This window comes from Rhinopithecus bieti, unplaced genomic scaffold (assembly GCF_001698545.2).
Source record: "Rhinopithecus bieti isolate Rb0 unplaced genomic scaffold, ASM169854v2 scaffold_38004, whole genome shotgun sequence".
NCBI classification, from domain to species: Eukaryota; Metazoa; Chordata; class Mammalia; order Primates; family Cercopithecidae; genus Rhinopithecus; species Rhinopithecus bieti.
In genome coordinates, this window is record NW_016816095.1 from 1,814,286 (window position 1) to 1,836,761 (window position 22,476).

General features: G+C 38.2%; 1 protein-coding gene across 1 annotated transcript in view; it reads right to left on the reverse strand.

Moving 5' to 3' along the window:
* Positions 1–22,476, reverse strand: part of TENM3 (teneurin transmembrane protein 3) — a 494,169-nt gene that overhangs the window by 134,668 nt on the left and 337,025 nt on the right. The window contains 1 exon segment of the mRNA XM_017854351.1: positions 9,850–9,972. Within this exon segment, the coding sequence (XP_017709840.1) occupies positions 9,850–9,972 (123 nt within the window).

Sequence of the window (22,476 nt, forward strand, 5' to 3'; positions counted from 1 at the left end):
ATCAAGTATTTGAAAAAAGTTCCCATTCATCTCAGAGAGGAGGTATTTTCAATACATTTTCACTTTTTATGTTTTAAATTATCAAAATCTTTAACACACTTACATAAGAATTAGGTTGTTTTCAGTCAAATGTGTACAACTAATAATTGTAAGCATAATTTAATATAGAAGAAAACAGGTTTTTAAAAACATATGATCTCAAAAAATAAAAAAAATTAAATTTGTATAGCTATTTTGTTTAAGGGGTCACAAAACTAAAATAGTTTGAAGCCCACTGATCTATTTTAGCTTTTCCCATGAAATATGAATCTCATCTCTAAAGTGCCTGTCAAATTCTGTTTGCTTCAAGTTATTACACTATTTAGAATCATTTTATTTTGAATTACAGTCTTGGAATGTGTCTTTTCTAAAAGGTAGTTGCAGATCTGACCTCTCATTCTAATCAGTGATATAGAAATCTAAGGACATCACTGATTTTTCTCTGCAAAGTCCACTGATATGGCAGCTTAAATTAGTACAGCCTTCCTGTTTAAGCTTCTAGTTTGAATATCAGCACACTAGGGTTTTGTGAAGGGGCTCTGTCTTTAAATTCTGCACTGCTGCTTTTCAAGTCACAGCCCTTCTCTCATTTGGCCAAGTCAAGTGTGTTCATTTCTGTTAGCATTTTCAAATGCTCTTTACTGATGGTAAACACACCTGGAAGTCAGTGGGCCATTGATACAGTTTGATAAACTTGTAAATACTTGCACAACCTTTTCCTCTGAAGCTCATCAGTCCTCTTAGATAAAAGCCTGGACACAGGAGTCTTTCATCATGTCCTGAATTCCAGAAAACTCTGGCTTCAGAAGAAATAAAAAAAAGGCCAGTTCTAGGGCTCTCTATCCTCCCTTACTGAGATCACTACGTCCATAAAGCCCTAGAGCCTGAACCTGGGAATGATCATAGGAAACATTAAGGTTGTCTGTAGGTTTTACTAAAAGAAAAAGGAGGAAAACTGGAGGAAAAAATAGAGACAGGGCAACAGAGTGCCCTGCAGTTATTCTAAACTCAAAGCTTGAGGGTTAGGAATCAAACCAATTACAGCCTTCACAGAAAGAGTGAAATGTACCATGTCTTCAGACACAATAGGGCATCATCTTGAAGGTTTTTTTCAGCATGTCCTGTTGTGCCTGAATGTGGGAGCCACTAGCAGTCTTTTCACCTACGAACTGTGATTTTTTTCTTTCATCAGTAAGTATGTGTCACAACAGTCTTAATGTCTTAAAAGACAGTTGTCAGAGTGTGAAAACATAAAGAGACCACATACGCAAAGCTATTGTTATTCCTCTCCTTCTTATGTGGTACCCAGTTCATATGAAAACACATCAGTGGAGTGAAAGTTTTCAGATAATGCCTTTTAAAAGTACTTTGAACTGAAAATGTTTTATAAATAATAGTTTACCAACCACAGATGCTGTGAGGACAAAACAGAAGATTTAAAGTCATATTGGTAATTAGGAGGTTTGGTACCTGTTTGAAAATTATTTTGTGCTATCAGAAAAATGAGTAAAAATTACAAAATGCTAAGTTGTCTGCTATACATATCATGGATTTGCCACCTGTCTATGATGTGAGTAAACAAGCCTATAATGACTGAAATGGAAAGGCAGAAAAGAAATTCACTGTCAAAGTCTAACTGCAATTGTTGTGGAAGGTAAATGATAATATCATCTTAAATCCCACAGAGGCACTAATAATTAAGACACCAGGAAGCAAGGTTAAGCATTTATAGAAAATCAATAGCCCACCCTCCAATTCTATGACCTAACCTCGGATTCATACCCTGACTTTGAGATCTCTGAGAGAACATATCTTTTTATAAACAACCACATGCCATAATTCAGCATTGTGGATACAGAGTGTTAGATCACAAGCTAAGTGAAATCAGACATAACTACTTTGCAAACATAGCTTAATGGACAAAATCAATACAGCATCTAATTAAGGAGCGATTACACATCGTAATAACACAAATACTATGAACCATATTGAACAAAACTCAGTGCTTTTGCAGCCCTGTCAGCTCCGTTTCTCTAATTCACATGTTATCTTCAACCTGCTATCAAATCGAACTCTCTAGAGTTGTCTAGTACTTAAGAAAGTTGATACACGATGATCGAAAAGGTAAAATTTAGTCCCAGCTACTCGGGAGGCTGAGGCAGGAGAATGGCGTGAACCTGGGAGGTGGAGTCTGCAGTGAGCTGAGATTGCGCCAAAAATTAAAGAAAAAAAAAAAAATTAAAAGTTAAAAGCAATTGGAATTGTTTTGTTTAAGCAGTACAAATCATATGCACATATATACATACACACATATTTGTAGTTTTTCAACTTGTACTCATACAAAAAGAGTTCTTTTGATTGGAGAAGTCACTTGCCCTAGTTACACTGACTGAAATGTATAGCCTTTTATTTCAGTCTTTATTATCTGAAATTATCCTGTGCTAAAATTGGGCATTTGTCTTGTCTTACTGTCCCTTTAGAAATCAAGCAGGTGTTGAAATGTTCTGTCAGCGTACACTCTGCTTTTCCCTAAAGGAGATTTTCTAATTCATTGTAATAACTCGCTCGATTCCTGTCCAGCCTAGAATTCACATGCTCTGGAAGCAACAGCTGTGATCATCTTGCTTTTACTGCTGTATTCCCAGAATCTTGCTCAGTGCATGGCACATAATAAGTGCTCATTAAATAAATGTAAAATGAATACATTCTATGCATTCAAAAAAAGATAATATTGCTGTCATAAAATTCAAATAACCATATATAAATAACAAATGATGGGGATTTCCATTATTGCTTTAGAGGATACTCCCGATGCTGATTTAGAGAGGCGTCTTCTTAAAATTTTGCTATGAATTACAAGTGCATCATCTTGAATCACGGAGTGAAGAGCAAACAATCACTGACATGCATTGAATAGCTGTCATGTTCCAATCATTGCTTGGCACCCTGCATGCATTATCTGATTCAAACCCCATTGTAAACCTTTATATTACCCTATAAAGAGACACGAAGTGAGAGTGGTAATTTGCTTAAAGGCACCCAGTGAGTGGCAGAGCTTCAGTTCTTAGCCAGTATTCTATACTAGTACTTTGCATATACTTGATGTATGGCCCTTCATATACTTTATCTCATATTATTTAGTTGTATTATTTTCACACATTCATTCAACAAATACTTTGTGAGCAACTATTACATGCCAGAACTGTGCCAAGGGCTTGGTATACAGCAGTGAAAGAACAGACAGGATCCTTGCCTTATAGTCTAGTCATGAGACTAGATGAGATGCATTAAATAGTGCTAGTGATAACCATAAACAGTTTTCAAGCATTTACTATGTACTATACACCATTGTATGTTTATACCTTTGTATATTTGCATTGAACACTCAAGAGCAAAGACCATTCTGTGAAGAAAATTAGTCCCTTTTAATTGATGAGACCACTTCGGCACAAAGAAGCTATATAACCCAAGTAGCACAGGCATTAATGATCAGAACTAGGACACAAAACCTGGTGGTGAGGCTCGTAAGTCTGTACTCTTTATCTCTGTGTGATATTGTTTTTTTTTTTTTTTTTTTGAACGGAGTCTCGCGTCTGTCGCCCGGGCTGGAGGCAGTGGGCCGATCTCGGCTCATGCAAGCTCCGCCTCCCGGTCCCGCCATTCTCCTGCCTCAGCCTCCCGAGTAGCTTGGGACTACAGGCGCCCGCACCTCGCCGGCTAGCTTTTTTTTGTATTTTTTTTAGTAAGCGGGGTTTCACCGTGTTAGCCATGATGGTCTCGATCCTCCTGATCCTCGTGAATCCGCCCGTCTCGGCCTCCCAAAGTGCTGGGATTACAGGCTTGAGCCACCGCGCCCGGCCTGTGATATTGTTTTTATATTACACTATGGTGTGATGCACAGCTAGACTGTGGAGAGCCTTGTAGGTCATTTAAAGACTTCTGACCAGAATCTAGGTCACTGAAAGGGCTTAGGCAAGGAACTGATATCTCAGATTTGTGTGTGAAGAGTGGATGAGCAAGACTGGAGACATACAGTACAGATAGGAGGCTACTATATCCAGTTGAGAGAAAACAGGATTCAGAAGATATTACGGGGTCAGAGTTGAAGGAACTTAGAGACTGACTAAATATGGGAGATGAGAGAGTAGAACCAGTCACTGGGCCTTCTGGACCAGTGATGAAGTGAACGACGGTGCCACTTCCTAATACAGGAATCCCTTCTTATCCGTAGGGTCTATGTTCCAAGATCCCCAGTGGATGCCTGGAACTGTGGATAATATCAAACCCTATATATACTATATTTTTTCGTATACATCCATGCCTATGATAGCTTATACATTAGGCAAGAAAAAGATAATAATAGAACAATTATAACAATATACTGCAATGCAAGTTAAGTGAATGTGGTCTGTCTCTCTCTCTCTCAAAGTGTCTTAATAGTTTCAGACCACAGTGGACTACAGGTAACTAAAACCACAAAAAGCAAAACTGGAGGGGGGATGTGGGAAGGTACTGTACAGAAATCCCTGAAAGAGAGGCAAATTTGGAAAGAAAGATGGCTTGGCAATTGTATTTTCCAAAGATGGCCACAACAGTATCTTCCATCCCACGTGCTCTTGTGCAATGGCATGATAGGTCCCTAGTCAAGAGGAGGAGTTTAATTCCCCTCCCCAGGAATCTTGGCTGACCTTGCTGAGTTCCTGACCATCAGAATGTGATGGCAATGACAGCCTAGAATGGCCACTGCTAGGTCATACAAAGCTGGTAGCTTCTGTCATGGTCTCTTGGAGTGCTCCCTCTTGGGATATTCCTCTTCAGAACCAGCTGCTATGTTCTAAGAGGCCCAAGCCACATGGAAGGCCATGTTTATTTGTTCCAGCTGGTGACTACCGTTGAGTTCAGGTCAACAGATGGCATTAACTGCCAGCCATGTGAATGAGCTACCCTGGACTTCCAGCTCAGTGGAGCCTTTGGTTAACCTTGGTTGACATCTGAAAGCAATCACAGTGTCCTAAGTAAGAGCACAAGAACTACCTGGTCAATTCACCGAACCACAAGAGATGATAACAAATTGCTTTCTAAGCCACTGAGTTTTGTTATGGTTTGTTATGTAGTAACAGATAACCAAAGTAGTTGATGGGTTCTGTTTTAGACATGTGGAGTTTAACATGCATGGAAAACACCCAAGTGGAAATGTTCCAAAGACAATAGGATAATTTTATGTAGTTGAGATCTGGAGCTGAGGAGAGACACTGGACTTACTGATTTGAGAGTTAGGAACACAGAGAATGTAACTGGAGCCATGAAAGTGGGTGGCAGAATCCAGAGTGATTATGTTGTAAAGAGCAGAGTCCTGAGAAACAGCAGTGTTTAGGGATCAGGTAGACGGGAGGTGAGTCAACTAAACAGAGGTATCATTGCCAAAACAGTCAGGGAGAAAGTCAAAGTGAATGCGGTATCACAGAAGCTAAGGAAAGAATATTTCAACAGGAGGGATAGGTTAACTATTAAATGGTTCCAAAAACTCAAACATGATGAAGAATAAAGAGGTTACACTGATGCTACTGACAAAGCAATAGGTAACTTTGGAGACATCCGTTTCACTGCTGGTAAAGGTAGAGGAGGACAGTCATGAGCAAGGAGTACTGTGAAGGCCCAACTGTAAGGGGGGTAAACAGAAGGCAGAGAAGTGATCAAAGTGACCTAGCACACTATGTTCAAGAAGGCTGGAAGCACCGGGCGAAGTGGCTCATGCCAATAATCCTAGCACTTTGGGAGGCTGAGGCAGGAGGATTGCTTGAGCTCAGGAGTTTAAGGCAGCCTGGGCAGCATGGTGGAGCAATGTCTACAAAATATACAAAAATTAGCCAGGCATGGTGACATGTGCCTGCAGTCTCAGCTACTCGGGAGGCTGAGGTGGGAGGATCACTTGAGCCTAGGAGGTTGAGGCTGCAGTGAGCCAAGCTGTGTTGCACCACTGCATTCCGGCCTGGGTGACAGAGTGAGACCCTGTCACAAAAATAAAATAAAATAAAATAAAATAAAATAAAATAAAATAAAATAAAATAATAAATAAAAAGAAGGCTGGTAGAAGAGAGAGGCAGTAGGAGGCAAAGTCAAGAGATTATTGTTTTCCAAGATGTGAAAGACTGGAATGTTCCAATGTTGACTGGATGGGATCAGTAGAATGAGGACATTCTGAAGAGAGAGAATGGAATCGAGAGGATCCATCATGCAAAAATGAACCTGGAATATGAGGAGAAAATGTGGAAGCACAGATCCACATATATGCAGGAATAAAGATGTGTCTACAGAAAATCAGAGTTCCCCTTGCAAGCTTCTATTTTATTTTTAATAGAATGCAAGGTCCTCTGCGGAGAGAGGGTTTTGAGTATAGCGGGAGGATCTGAAATAGTTGTTGAGAAGTAGAGGGGGAGAAGTTTGTGAGTGATAGTAGGGCTGCCGACTGTTGAAGTTGGAAAGTCAGGAGATAAGTACTATTAGTCCCTCTTTATGTGTGAAGAAATTGAAGCCCAAAGAAGTCAGTGAAGTAACTTGCTGAACATTACAAAGTAAATAAACGAAGGAGCCAGGACTTGAGTATAGGACAGTGTGATTCTTTCCAGTACATTAGGCTCAATTAATTCCTTGGGCCAGGGGAATAAGTTTAGTTTCTGGGAAGAGACCAGTGTTTGAGCTACAAACTTCATTCTTACCTCTCTATTCACTTTGTCCATTTCCATCAGTTCTGTCTAAGACCCTACACTTCTGATAACTCATCTCTAAAATCTGTAGGCAAAGAAGGTCTCAGGAATAATCAGTAAAAGATGATGGCACATAATAGAAATTCTTCTTTTAGGTACTAAATACCATTTAGAAGCTTTGGCTCAGTGTTAACTTAAACGCAAGCAGGGAGTTTACTGCACCCTTAGCACAATGATTGTTCCTTAGAATTATATTTACAAAATAAGAGTAAAATAGGACTGCATAAATAAGAGTATTACATTTAGAAGCTGTGAAATAATTTTCTCACTATGCTTTTCACAGTTCATTCTCCCAGCGAGCTTTGTTCAGAATTCTAAAGCTTTCTCAAGGGTTGTAATCTCCTAGAATTTCTAAAGAGATGATGTGATCTGCTTCTTGGATAGTATGTAAAATTTAAGTAGTGGGTGGTGGTGCATGGACACTGAGGTTCATCACGCGAGCCTAAAAGCAGTGCTTTGCAGGTACCTCCCTCCTTGTCAATAGAGTTCCTGTCCACTCCCTGTGCCCCGGGTCTTTAAGTACTATATTTAGGAGATACTAAGAACTTGTATTTGGAAAAGCAGAAACAAGAATTCCTTACAATTTAGGGTTTTGGGGGCTATTCAAGGAATAATAAAGAAGGCAAGTAACTAATAGTTAGGTCACTCTTTTGACAAGGTCAGAGCCCAGACTGAGACAGCTTTTCCATGCCAGGAAATGTCTACAAATCCCGTAGTCCAGTTGGCAGCTCTCTAGTGCACTTACCTGATTCTGGGGCTTCCATTAACCATTCCCTATAGAGGAGACTTTTACACAGCTAGGAAGAAAGTACTTCGCTTCTATGTACATACAGGTGCTCTAAAGGTGCAGAGAACTGTATACAACTGAATTCTATGATCATTTGGGGGAACTTTAGTCCCTCTTAGAGAAGGAGGCTACCAAAGCAGTACTTCTGAAATTACAGATCACAATATTTTGTAAAGTATGAAACTATTTTAGTGGATTGCAAGTGGCATTTGTTAAAAATGAGAAATACAATAAAATAAAATGGAAAATTCCAAGATGCATTTTACAAGCCAAGGATAAATGTTATTTTGGGAAGCATATTTCAGATACATATGTTTATGTGTGTATACACGTTGGCTTTGATGTAACATGTATTTCTTATTGCACTGTCATGGTCAACAGCTGAAAAGCCACTGTTTTCGAGGACTCTAGCTTTATAGAAATTTCTACTAATAAAGCCATATTCATGTGATGTTCTTTGTTCTTCCAAACCTCTAGGACTGATAAGATCCTAGGCAGCCCATTCCAGAGCTGCCCTAAATTTTCTTGCACATCTGAATAACTAAGCACCCTGCACAAAGTTACAAAGTAAACAGGTGAAGCGGCAAGGATTTGAATGTAGGCTTCTGTGAGCTGAGGAGTGCTGATGTGAGCTGAGGCATTCCCTGGCAAAACATCAGGAGCCAGCACCCAGGCTGCGGGAGTCTCTGAGTCCACAGCTTTCTCAGTATCATGCTTTTCAAGGACTGTGAAACCAATTAGCCAAACTCTATTTTCATTTTAATCATAACAAAAGGTTAAGACGTTGTAAAATAAATAAAATATCCATAATAAGCTTTTGTCTCTTTGGTATAATTACAATTTGTTGAATCTGTAAAAAAGTTCCCGACATGCATGGTTAATAAGTACCATTTGATCATTTTCACAGGAACCATGCATTTTAAGAGACAGTCTAAATTTCAGTCAATACAAACCAAAAATAAGTATTTTTAATTTCTGTGTAGTTACTCATTTTGTTCATATGTGTGTTATTAATGTATAAAAAAAACTAACGTAATTGAAATTTATGTAATTAAAATTTCCCATCTATAATTTCACCTCTCTTTAACCCCCTCTACAGTGACTGCCACTGTCTACGTTAGGTGGGTGACATGTCAGACACCAGCTTACAGTTCTTCTGGAACATGCAGAACTTTATATAAAAAGGTTCCATATGGCGGGAGATTCATTATTATTATAAAAATCGAATGTCGTAAAATTCCTCAACCTCCCTAAGGAGAAAGAGAAGTGTCATAAAGTATTATTATTACTAAAACAGAAGATGGAAAAAAAGAATAAAAAAGTGTGCAAAGTATTCATCACAGTAAATGGGCACATGGAACACAGCAGCATATATGTCCATTAAATGTAAAATAATTTCTTTCTAGTCTTGCAAAGAAACCAGCCACATGAGGACAGACATATTAATGCCAAAGCTGAACACGAATGTATGAGATAAGAAACAAAGAGGAAGAAGAGTTAGGGGAATGCCTAAAGGGAAATAATTCATTAATCAGAAGGCGTCTTCATCAGGTTGCTCTGAGGTATAAAGTATTATGATATTTTGCAAAAAGTCAGAGGATACCAATGCAAGACATGTACACACACACATAAATAATATAAAAGTATTTGTAATGTAAGTGTACAGATATATATATAAACTTTTCTAAGTGTTTATATTGAAAAAATGGAATTCTCTAACCACTTAAATTCCATTTTTAATTCAGAGCCAATTGATTTCAAAATCTTTGTTAGCTCAAAGTGCAAATTCTTAAAGGTTTAGAGAAAGGGCAACGAGAGAAAACGTCAATAAATTATAATCCTTTAATGTGTTTTGCATTTAAATGCTTTTATAATAAGATTAATACAGTGTTCCAACTCCACACACAAGTTGAATGAAGAAAACATAATGTGCCCAAGGTAACGTAAGAGATGATACACTGAATTAGAATCTATTTGCAGACAAAAAATAAAACTCAATACACACTTGCAAAAGGGAAAGGCAGAAAAGCCTAGCCATCAAATCAGAAGGCAGAGAATCGTATCATTCCTGTAATAAAAATGTGAATTTTCAACCTTTCAAGTAAATTAATTAAAAAAAACACTCATACAAAGATGATATCTGTAATTTCAAAACCTCTTCCCTGTTCCATCTAAACTAGATGTAACCATGGGTAAAAATAAGTCTATAGAAAAAGGATGTTAAAAGAAGAACACAGGATACATAATTCTTTCGCTTACCATTGTCTCCAGAAGGCAATGACACAGTGTTTGTTGGCATGGTATCAGAATTCACTTTTCCATTCTCAAATGTGTCATTTTCAGTCTGCTGTAGCTGCCAGTTGAGGCCAAAGAGATGCATTGCTGGGGGGAGAAAACACACGCTGTTCAAAGATCTGCTGCCTTCAGCTACAACAGCAATCGCTAAGCATGCTTAAAACCAGAGTCACAGGTAAACTTCAAACTTCCATTTTCAGAAATGCCAAGGATAACTGTGCAATGAAAATTATGAAACAAGGAGTTCCTCAAACAAATATAGCGTACATAGCAATGCAGTGCAATATGGTGGCACTTCAATAACAATTTCATACTATTCAGTTCATTGGTACCAGGAAACTCTTAGAAATCAATCATTTGCTCTAATTGCTCTGAGTTCCATTTTTCACCGTCTTTTAAGTAACTGGTACAACACTGTATAACAGCATTTGCCAAACTTACTAGACCACAGGTCACTTGCAAATTTATATTACTTTGCTGCAACACCTGTAGATGCTTAAGAGCCATGATCCCCTACCTTTGGGTTAAGGTAAAAGCAAAAACTGGTCTCACAGATGAATTTGTTGGTACATGAAATTCAGCTGTACAAAATATAATCAAATTTGAATATTCTAAACTTGGGATGAGTAATTTTTGAATTGATGACATATAATTTAATAATGGTACAGATTAAAAAGCATGCATATGTGTTAGGTAATTTGAAGTGAGTTTCTGATGTGGGTAAAATAATTTCATAAATTTATATTTAATAAGTTTATTAAAAGTTATGATTGTGTTTACTAGTTTGCTTTATTTAAAAAAATTTTTAAAAATAACTAGAAGACTATACAACTATAAACGTAAGTTTTAAGTTCCAGACGTAATTTGAAATGAATACACTTTTTATTATTTTTCTTAATTTATCGACGCTATTTAGAAAAATATGTCACTGTTATATTCACCTAATATACTAAACATTCATTTGTGCTGCACAGAATATAGCTTAGGAACTAACCCCTAAGGAAGGTTAAATATCCACAGGGAAGCCCAGCGATGGTCATATTACCATATCATGAAAGAGAACTTTTTTGACATTTTTAGACATTATTTTACTTACTGTATATATTGGAATTCACCAGAGCGATGGAGGAAGAATAAGAAGGCAGTGTCTACCTTTGTGACTACCACTGTCAAAAAGCCCTTCAGACTCAATACATGAAGTAAGGGCACTGAGCTGGTACAGTACAGGGAGTAGGGGCTTTGGATACAGTTAGGCTTTGGTTCAATCTTCAGTCTAGAATTTAGTCTTGGATAAATTATGTGATATTGTTAGAGATTAGGTTTATTTTTAAAAGGAGGTTTGTTACAATTACCTTATTTAATTTAAGCTCAGGTGAGAAGGTGTAGGCCAGAAGATTCTAGACAGGGCATATGAAGGAGAGCCGGCACAAAGCTAGGCAGTTCTTACTGCTGAGGTATTTTATTTAGTCTGGAATTCAGGTTACTGAACTATTTGGAGTCACCTGACTAGACCATGGCATCCCTCAATAAACAGTCCCTTCTGTCTGCAAGGCTTCTCTCTGACAGGGAAATACCTGTGCATCCTTCACACCCTGACTGGGTGAAGTGTTTATTCTAAGACTATTTTAGTTCACTTTTGTGTCTCATTTGTAAGACATAACTTTATATAAGGATACAGTGCCTGATACCTAGTAGGTCTCTATAAGTATCTGTCAAATAAATGAATTAAAGTTAGGAATATTCTATTTTCTGAGATTTTAAAAATCTAAGAAAACACTGTGTGAATAAAAATATAGTAATTTAGAGAAAAAGTTAATACATAGAAAACAAATGCATATATGGCTAAGAGAGGAGAACGTGTTAATCACTGATGAATGACTGCTTTACTATAATGCTGTCTGAAAAGCAGTTGACTGAAAGTCTACTACTACTATATGTAATTAACTAAACTTTAAAAATTTGGTAGTTTTACGATTTCCTATTAACAGTCCACATTCTTTTGTTAATAATACCTGATATAAAAGCATGCTATAGTAAGAAAGATACCAAAAATAGGCAGACAGCTACAACTACCCTGTATATTTTAAATAAATGTATATACTCACACTCCCTGCTGAAGTTATCCTTGGCCAGCAATTCCTCTTAAACTCTGATTTTGATGGATTAAGATATAGGTTATAGAATTCTTGAATTTACAAGTTGTCATCTTGTAAACAGGTATAACTTCATGTGTCATTTTGCATTAAATTGCATAGCGTTTGACTTGCATTTATCACTTCATACATTTTTCAGGGTTTCAGATGCTTCACCAAGTTTTGAACAAAACAATGGGAGCTAGTTTTGCATAGAGTAAAATGTTTGACAGACATATTCTGGCATAGCCGCAATAAATATTCCAAGAGGGTCAAAGTTTCCACACAAAATAATTTGCCATCATTGTGATCTTTTAACATAAAAAGTCTTCTTGCCTGATCGGTTTGCTCATATTATCAGTTTTAATGGATTTTTGAAGAGTAGACATAATTCATGGGATCATGCGCAGATGTCATATGTTAAAAAGTAATGTGATGTTTATGCTGGGAGAGCTATTTTATTTTTTGCCAGATAGGCAACAGCTTTATATTTTTATTACGGAGAATCTCAATAAAATGGGATGCTGGTTCTACTTAAGATGCTACATAATGAGACTCATATCCAAAAACATTATCTCTTAATACTGCACTGAAAACAGAAACCAACAAGTTGTTTGGTCTTAGGGTATCATCTACTTTGAAATTATTGGTGTTTCATATTTAGTGATGCCCTTGACATTCATTATGTATAATTTAAGATATTCATACAAATGCAGGGTGTTAGTGGGGTTGACTCTCCAAAGTTAGAGAGAGAGAGGAGACAGAGAGAAGAGAGACAGAGGCGGGCAGCAAACTCATAGAAGTCAAGAATGCTACAGAAATTACTGAGCAGTGGTGTAATAAAACTAAATGGGGTATCTGGCAGAAAAAAAGGGAAAATTAGCCAAATCAAATACATCTGAAAATAAAGAAGGCTAAGTCCAGTTCTTCAGTGCCAGAGTTGGAAAGCAAAACTGAACTCATGGAAAAGCATCTGCTGCCACTATTCATGGGTGGCACCACGGATCTTTGGTTTAGGCATGTCCCAACGTAGGGTGTGCAGACAGTGGCAAGAAGCAGCTGGGGGCGCTGTGCTCTTCTGAGTCCCTCAGTGCTCTGGGTCTCAGGTAAGGAGGTAAAGCCAGGAGTGATACAGGCACTCCCGGCCGCAGACACGGTCCTTGTACTGGTGGTAGAACATCATGACGCAATATACATTTGAAACCATTCGTTGAACAAACACCGTGTGTCAGGAACTGTACTAGTGCTTCACTGGCATTATCTCTAATCTTCACAAAGATTCTGTTGAATGGTTATTATGACTTATTTTTTTTCTCATTTTAAATCCAAGAAAGTGGAGATTTGTTGAGAGTTGAAGGTTTTTTGAGAGTTTGCATGCAGTTTGCAATGGACGTTAACCTCAAACCCCCCAACCTTCTGATGACAAAAGACATATCACTATGTACCTCTGTATTCTACCAGTGGGTAGTGGGATGTGAAAATCCATACAGAAGGAAGTGAAACGCAGCTTGTGTGTGGGCCACAGGCTACGATAACACTTCTCTACTACATCCAGGACACTGCAGGCTGGGGCAGTATGCAGGGGCTGGTGCCGAGGATATCAGTAGGTAACAATCTGTGTGTCCTGGTCACGGTTCTACACAGTACTTTCCCACTATTCGGTCGGAAACTAAAGTTTTACAGTCATATGATGACGATAGCAATGAAATTAAGGACAGGCTATTTTGTTTAACTCCAAGATTCTTAAAAAACAACAATTTAAAAGTTACAAAAGTACAAAAGCATTGTAATTGTGAATTTTAGGGTTATAGAAATAATATTCATATAGATTTAATCATGAAAAATTTTTATTTCTAGTATTATGCGTCTTAGTTTTATGTCATTTCCATGTATTTCTAGGTGAATATAATAGTGACAGGGCCATGGATTCATATTCAAAAGGTTATCCAAGGCAGAATGAAATCTGTAGATGACAGCAGTACTGCCTATCTGAGATACATATGTATCAGTGTGCTTTTCACAATATAAAAAAACCTTGAAGTCCATTATCTTTTTTTTGTAGAAAGAATGATTATATTTGCGCCATGAGGTAAATATAATCAGAAGTTGTCCAAATGTTAAAACTGGCAAATACAAGATTTTTACCAACAATAAATGGGAGTATTTTGCAAGATACTTCAGTTGGTTGTTTGGAATTGGGATATATTTTCTCATATTAAAAATCTCAGAAAGGGCGGTTAAGTCTCCAGTGCATCTACAAAAGTCTGTCTATATATCCCATAGAAATATGCATCCACCTAGCAACAAAAGGCATGAGCAAGAATGTTCACAGAAGCATTATTTGTAATTGCCCCAAACTGGAAACAACCCCAAACTTGACATCTGGCAGCAGCAGAATGGAAAAACAAATTATAGGCCAGATATACAACGGAATTCTACACAGCAGCTTTAGGAAAGAACTGCTGGCAGACACAACAATACAGATGAATCTCACAAGCCTAATGTTGGGGAAAAGAAACCAATCACACACAGAAAGTGAATACTGTATAAGTTCAAGTATATAAAGTTCAGAGGCAGGTAAAATCAACTGAGAAGAATGAAAGTCACCACAGTGATGACCTCTAGGAAGGAAGGAACAGGTAGTGGCTGGCATAGTCCCTAGAGGTTTCTGGAGTACTGTTCAGAGTCTGCCTGGGACGTGGTTCCATTGGTGTGTTCACTTATCATGATCCACATACTTTTCTAAATGTGTATTATACTTAAATAAAAATTACTTAGGGCATGGTGGCTCACCTCTGTAATCCTACCTAGGCACTTTGTGAGGCTGAGGTGGGCGGATCACCTGAGGTCAGGAGTTTGAGACCAGCCTGGCTCTGCTAAAACTACAAAAATTAGCCAAGTGTGGTGGCAGGTGCCTGTAATCCCAGTTATTTGGGAGGCTGAGGCAGGAGAATTGCTTGAACCTGGGAGGTGGAGGCTGCAGTGAGCTGAGATCATATCACTGCACTCCAGCCTTGGTGACAAAGTGAGACTCTGTCTCAAACCCCACCCCCAAAAAAACAAACAAGCAAGCAAAAAAGAAAAAAACAAAAAACACTTAAAAGTAATCCATCTAACACTCAGCATAGCTAAAAATAACATACATTTTTTTTACCTTCCCTAAATCTTCCCTAAAAGTGGTTTTCTCTATAAGGCTATCAGGCTTTCCTTTCCACGATGTTGCAGGTGCGGCAACTGTGACGGTCTGTGCTCCAGCCCCAAGAGGTAACGAATAAATGAGGTGCAAAGTGAAGACACAGTACAAAAGAAGGGCACATGACACCACCAGGTGGGAGGAAAAGGAAAGAGTAAGGAAAAACTCAGTGCAAGTCTCAGGAAGTACAAACTTTAAGGAGGAAGGCAATACGATTAAACAAATTCATGTATTGTGGTGATGACTGTCAGCTCATGGCTCTCCCCAATTGATTTTGAGTTTAAAAACATGATTTGTCTTGGCACAAATGTAAAGAAATGGAAACCCTTGTGTGCTGTTGGCTAGGAATGCAAAATGTTGCAAACACTATGGAAAACAATATGGTGATTCCTCAAAAAAATTAAATATAGAAATACCATATGATCCAGCAATACCGCTTCAGGCTACATACCCAAAAGAACAAGAATTAAGGTCTTGAAGAGATATGGACACACTCGTTTTCATACCAGCACTATTCACAGCAGTCAAGAGGTGGACGCAACCCAAATGCCCATCGGTGGATGAATGGAGAAAGACAATGTCGTTATACACACAATGGAAGAGTATTCTGCCTTAAAAAGGAAATCTTGTCACATGCTGTAGTATGTGACATGCAAACCTTGAGGGCTTTATGTTAAATGAAGTCAGTCAGTTAAAAATACTGTATAATTCCACTTGCATGGACTAGCTGAAGTAGTCAAAGTCATAGAATCTTAAAGTAGAACGGTGGTGACCAGGGGTGGGGAAGAGGGAGAAATGGAGAGCTCTTTGATAGGGACAGAATTTTAGCTTCATACTAGCAAAACATTGTGTAAATCTGATGCACAACAATGTGAATCCCACTGAGCTATACATTTAAAAATGTGTAAGATAATAACTTTTTAAAATGTATTAAATGTGTGTCTTACTAGAATTTAAAACAGAAACTATTATAACTTGTCACCCTGCAGAAAATCATTGTTGTTAAGATGAAGAAATGGGACTGTGATACAAAGTGGGAAACTTAACCCAGAAGGTATGAAGTGACCAGCATCTGACTGTATCTGACTGTACAATGAAGTGACCAGCATCCGACTGTATCTGACTGTACAATGAAGTGACCAGCATCCGACTGTATCTGACTGTACAATGAAGGTCTCTGTGTTTGCTCCTTCAACTTAAGCATGTTTACAAATGGTTTAGAAGAGATGAAAAAGCAATGTCTGGGGTACAAATGTCACGCTTACTTACAGGATCAGGATTTTCAAGGATTTCTTAATTCTGATTTCTTTTAAATTATTGTTTAATTCCTCTCTTTCCCTTTACTACCAGTTATCTCAAAAGAAGAGACCACAATATATACTTCCTCAGCACACACTTCTTTTCTCCTCACTGACTGATGTTCTCCATTACCGTGCTAAAATCTCTCTCACAATGGTTATGGGTATCTCTTCTTTTATTTTTATGTATGTATGTATGTTTGAGATGAAGTCTTGCTCTGTCACCCAGGCTGGAATGCAGTGGCGCAATCCCGGCTCACTGCAGCCTCCACCTCCCGGGTTTAAGCTATTCTTGTGCCTCAGTCTCCTGAGTAGCTGGGATTACAGGCACCCGCCACCACGCCCAGCTAATTTTTATATTTTTAATAGAGAAGGGGTTTCACTGGGTTGGTCAGGCTGGTCTTGACCTCCTGGCCTCAAGCAATCCACCCGCCCTGGCCTCCCAAAGTGCTGGGATTACAGGAGTGAGCCACTGTGCCCAGCCGGTATCTCTTAAACTGCCACATTCAGTAGCCTCATGCCAATATTCATCCTGTTTACATCTCAAGAGTACTGGGCATTATTAGCCACCCATCTTCAATACTTTATTTTCCTTTCATAATTCTCCTGGTTCTCTTCGCAGCTCTCTGCTGATTCCCAGTTGTTCTCCTTAAATCATTATGTGGAAGTCTTACAGGCTATTCACAAGTAATCAAATTCTCCTGGACATATATTGGAGTTACCCTTCCCTGCCCTTCTGAAGCCTTATAACTTTGCTTTAGATAAAGAAATTTTTGGGCAAAAGTAGTATGTCTTACGTCTGTGAGGAAGATTTAAGAACCAATATGTAATGTGTTGCATTCCCATGCAGTAATCATGCAAATGTGCTGAGTAGTGTTTCTGTCAAGTCTAGGTCCTTGAGTGAGCAGAACCCCCTTGACAAGAACCACCCTGCACATGTAGCTTAAGCAACAATAAACCGTCATGTTAAGCCACTGTAGCAGGTAGCTTCTGAGATGGTCCCAGATAAGCCCTGCCTTCTGGTATTCACACCCTTGTATAATTCACTCCCTTTGAGTTTAGGCGTGATTTAGTGGCTTGCTTACAATGGAAAGCATATGGCAGAAATAATGGAATGTCTCTTGGGCTTAGGTTACGAAAGACTTCAGCTTCTGTTTTGGTTGTTGTCTCTCTCTCTTTGGACTGCTTTCCATGGGGAAAACCAGCTGTCGTATCACGAGGCAGCCTCATAACGAGGCCCATATGATAAGAGACTGAAGTGTGCCAAAAACCATGTGTGTGAGTTTGGAAGCACATCCTCCAGCACCAGTTGAGCCTTCAGATGAAACAGCAGACCCAGTCTGTGGTTTGACTGTAACCTTACAGACTGTGAGGCAGAGACACCCAGCTAAGTTGGGCCCAGCTGCAATTACAGACTGATACAGCCTTTCAGGTTTTTAGGGTTGTTTTTACCACTCCACAACCTGCCTACTCCTGACCTACACAATGCCTCCATGTATTCCCCAAAATATAGACATTCACCAAAGTCCTTCCTTGACTTTCCTTTCATGTTAACTGCTTTTATAATATCAACTCCCAATTCCATGTGGATGGATGACTTTGAAATATATATCTCTTAACACTGAATTCTTTCCTGACTGAGCTATACTTCAAACTTTGCATTTTTCTACTAGACCTACCTAGAAATCCTGTGCTACTTCAAACTTTACTAAAGACAAAATAAATGGTCTTTATCTTCATAACTGTTTTGCTTTCTGGGTTTCTTTTTTCTGTTCATGATATCAGTGACTTCACTGCCCAAGCTAAAGTGATATCACGAACAGAAAAAAGAAACCTAGAAAACAAAACAATTATGAAGATAAAAACCATTTGTTTTGTCTTTAGTAAAGTTTGAAGTACCACAGGAATCCCTTTACAATAAGTTGTAACATCTGACATTTGTCATCTATAAAATTAATGAGTATGCTTTTTATACTATCACCCAAGTCAATGAGAAAAAAAAATTATAGTATTATCAACTCAGGAGTGACTTACATGGATATGAAGTCATTGATGGTGGTCAAAACCTATGTTACTAACAGCCAAATAGGCTACTCTAGACTGCATCTTTTTAGGTTGTCTCGTGGTATTCATGAACTGTAACCATTTTAAGATGTTAAAATTAAATCTTTCGTATGTAACTAAAAATGAATTCTATAAACTCTTAGTATGTTTCTGTAGATTTTTCCAATAATTAAGAAAAAAACCTCATTGATTGAAACAATTTTGAGATAATATGTTAATAAAGATCTATCAGTAAAATTCTATGAAGGAATTTTTTTTTTACACACAAAGACCATTAAAGTGAGAGAAGGGACGGCATGCATTCCTTTTATTTTCCAAGGCTGGAGACGAACAGAATCCATGGTATTATAGTTATTTCGCCTCCTCCCCATAAAATAAAAAGGGGGCATGCCATTGTTTTTAACCTGTATATGTTGGTTTGACACTTAAAAGCCAGCATGTGGAACACTTGAAACCCAAAATGTGTAATTAAAGAAAATTATATACCACCAAGTAACAAATTCAGTGCCATTTTTAGCTCCATGTTGAGAAAAAAAGGTGCCAAATTTTGATCTCGTCTCTGGGGACCATGCCACTGAAGTTGTTACCACAGCTACTATTATTTCTACTGGCATGCTTGCGTTCCCAGATCCTGCCAAAAATGGATGGGAAGGAGGGGTGATGACAGCTGGTGACATAGTCCAGCAATTGCCAGAACCTTGGAGCAAATTACAGAGGATGTTGTGAAGGGAACACAGACGCGAGCACCCAGCCATCAGTCACCTGAAGGTGGCGTGTGCCACCAGAACCCTGAGGAGTGTGCTCTGAGGTTCTGGCAACACAGAGCAGTGTGCTTGGAGGGTCTGCCAGGATTGGTTAAACGCTGTTTAATGTTACAAGATCAAGTGAACATTCTCACAAAGACAAAGAGGATGAGGTAATATGGGAAAGAGAGTCTGGTAAGAAAAACTGACTTTAGAAATACTACACTGAAAACGTCTGCCATTCTGTTTTGTTTAGTCTCCCAAACCTCAAAAGTTCATCTAAGCAAGCAGGGAGCTAGAGTTTCCCTTTCTTGCAATTCACTTCACATCCACCGTGGTACACTTCCAAAAGGAATCTTTCTGAGATTCATTAGGAACATATTAAGTTGCAGAAAATAAAATCAGAGTCTGACATCAGATAGGTAAGTGCACTGTTTTCAACACAGATTGTCTATTGCATCTTGTGGGGCCTTCTGTTTGTATTAAAAGAGACTGGAGTCCCAGTCTGAATTCTGGCTCTAAATAGTTGTTGAACTTTGGCAAGTTACTGGATCTTTCTGAGGCTTGGCTCTCTCATTTACAAAGAAAATCTGAAGGGTTTGCACTAGATGACCTCTAAGGTCTCTTCCAGATTTATATTCTATGATGTTAATATATTTTAAAATATAAATATTTAGGCTAAATTATTGAGCATAAGGAAAAATACCTGGCATCAATAAGATACCAACACATTAGAATCCTAAAGTTGTTCTTGATTTTAATTTTTAAAACTGCATTGCATAGTGTCAAACTATCATGTTACACATACGATTCCTTGGATATCTTGGCCTTTGAATGCAGAATTATTTCATTTTATGTATCAATTTCATGAATACATAAATATACATGATGCCCATATGTAATAATCAGATTTCACAGAAAAAATAAGAAATATACTCTTAAGTATAGGGCAATCATTTGACTGGACACACGCATTCAGAGTAAAACCAAGCTTTCGATGTAAAATGAAAGTATCGCATGTGAAGACTGCAGTTTGTAACTTGGACCCCTACTGGTCTAAACTGTCATTAGGAACACACAGTTCTTCATAAATTAGCTTTTGTTTTAGATTTCCTGCTGTGTTCATATACATGTTGATAGAATGTGTTGGCCAATATTCTGGCATTCTAATTCGTTATTATTTGTTATTAACTTTTAAGGCTAATATTATTTCAACACTCTGTACCATGCTGACCCAAATATTGTTATTTTAAATCAATATTTCTTTTGAAAGCTTTCATATTAATATGCACTCCAGCTGTCATTAAGGAAAGGAAAATTATTCTGTCAACTGTAGGATATTTATATTCAAAAGAACTAACATTTGATATAGCAAGTTCCTCTTTGCATTACAAGATAACATTCTAAAAGTGTAGGCTTTATGAACGAACAGGTTTGGAGGCAGATACAGAATGGCTGCCAATATTTTATATTTCTATGCTGTTTTTCCTTTCCATCCTTTCTTGGCATAATGCAATTAATGGGAAAAAAGAATCATGCTGGCTATCAGAATGCCTTGATGGGAACACACAGTGATTTAACTTTGAAGGTTTGTTTCCGCCAGGATATTTGACTCATATTCTTTTATAAATGATAACATTAAACAATTCTACTTTAAAGTTTCATTGCATTTTTTCTTTCTGAACTACGTGGATGCAGTGTAAGACACCAATGGATGTGGCTCAGGAAATGCTAATTCCAATGCTGAAGCTGACAAAACGAAAATCAAGCTGTTGCTTCTGTCACAGAGAGAATTAAGTTAGAATTTCTAAAACCGACCATTTTCCTGATGTTTCATTAGTTTTGTCTTGTTTAAAGGGTCTGTTCTCTGCATAAAAGAAGGACTGATCCTCCAATCTAATGGAAAGAACAAAGTGTTAACCATCACCATCAGTGGCCCAAAGGGGTCAGCCGTTACCTACAAGCTAGAGAATTTTTCAGATAACACTTGTCAATACTGAAGAGCATGGTAAGAGGACTTATTTCAGTAACATTCAAAATACAGAATGAAATCATTTACATGATTTGTGAGTTATTCCCTGCTTCCCAAAATATTGAATTTGCTGTTACTGTGAAATGTATGTAACAGAGGATTCATTAGTGAGTTACCTACAGCTTTGCCATTGCAATCCAATAGATCTATCTCATTATGCAAAAGATTGCAGCACTCATTCAACTTTCATTTGGATTCCTTTCTTCCATAACAGCTTTAGAATTGCATACAAGGTCAGGCGTGGTGGCTCACACCTGTAATCCCAGCACTTTGGAAGGCTGAAGCAGGCAGATCACTTGAGGTCAGGAGTTTGAGACCAGCCTGGCCAACACGGCAAAACCCCGTCTCTGCTACAATCACAAAAATTAGCCAGGTGTGGTGCAGCACACCTGTAATCCCAGCTTCTCAGGAGGCTGAGGCAGGAGAATCGCTTGAACCCATGAGGTGGAGGTTGCAGTGAGCTGAGATGGTGCCACTGCACTCTAGCCTGGGTGACAGAGCAAGACTCTGTCTCAAAAAAAAAAAAAAAAAAAAAAAAAAAATATGTAACAAATGTTTATGTATGCTACTGACTTACTCAAGCATAAAATTATTTCTTCACTTGTTTTGGCTTTTTAAAAAATGGTAAAATATACAAACTGAAAATTACAATTCTTTGAAATTTTAAGGCATTGTAATCACCATTATTGAAAGATTCAACTATTGATATATGGAGATCCTGAGAAGAATGTCAGTATATTAAAACATGGCAAAATCCAGAAAAACACCTCCTAAGTAATAGTCCAGTTCTCCTCCAAGGCGTTACATTTGAGAGACACTGATCTGTGAGTGTGTGCATATGTGTGTGTGTTTGCACAGGTGCATGTGTATGTCAAGAGGAAACCTGAAACAAAATCAATGATCCTTCAGTGATGTAGGCACAACCAGCTCGTGTGATTTGCTGTTTATCATTCAATCAACAAAGATGAAGTGGGTACCTGCCTTATCAAGTTCGGCTGCCTGTGAGAAGCAGAGGGCTGTGGAGCCCACTCGGCCTCTGGATGCCTGCAGCACTTTGTAGGTAAGGGTTATTCGGACAGATCACATCAGTCTCCCATGAGCGTCTCATCTTACTCCTCAGATGGGGAGA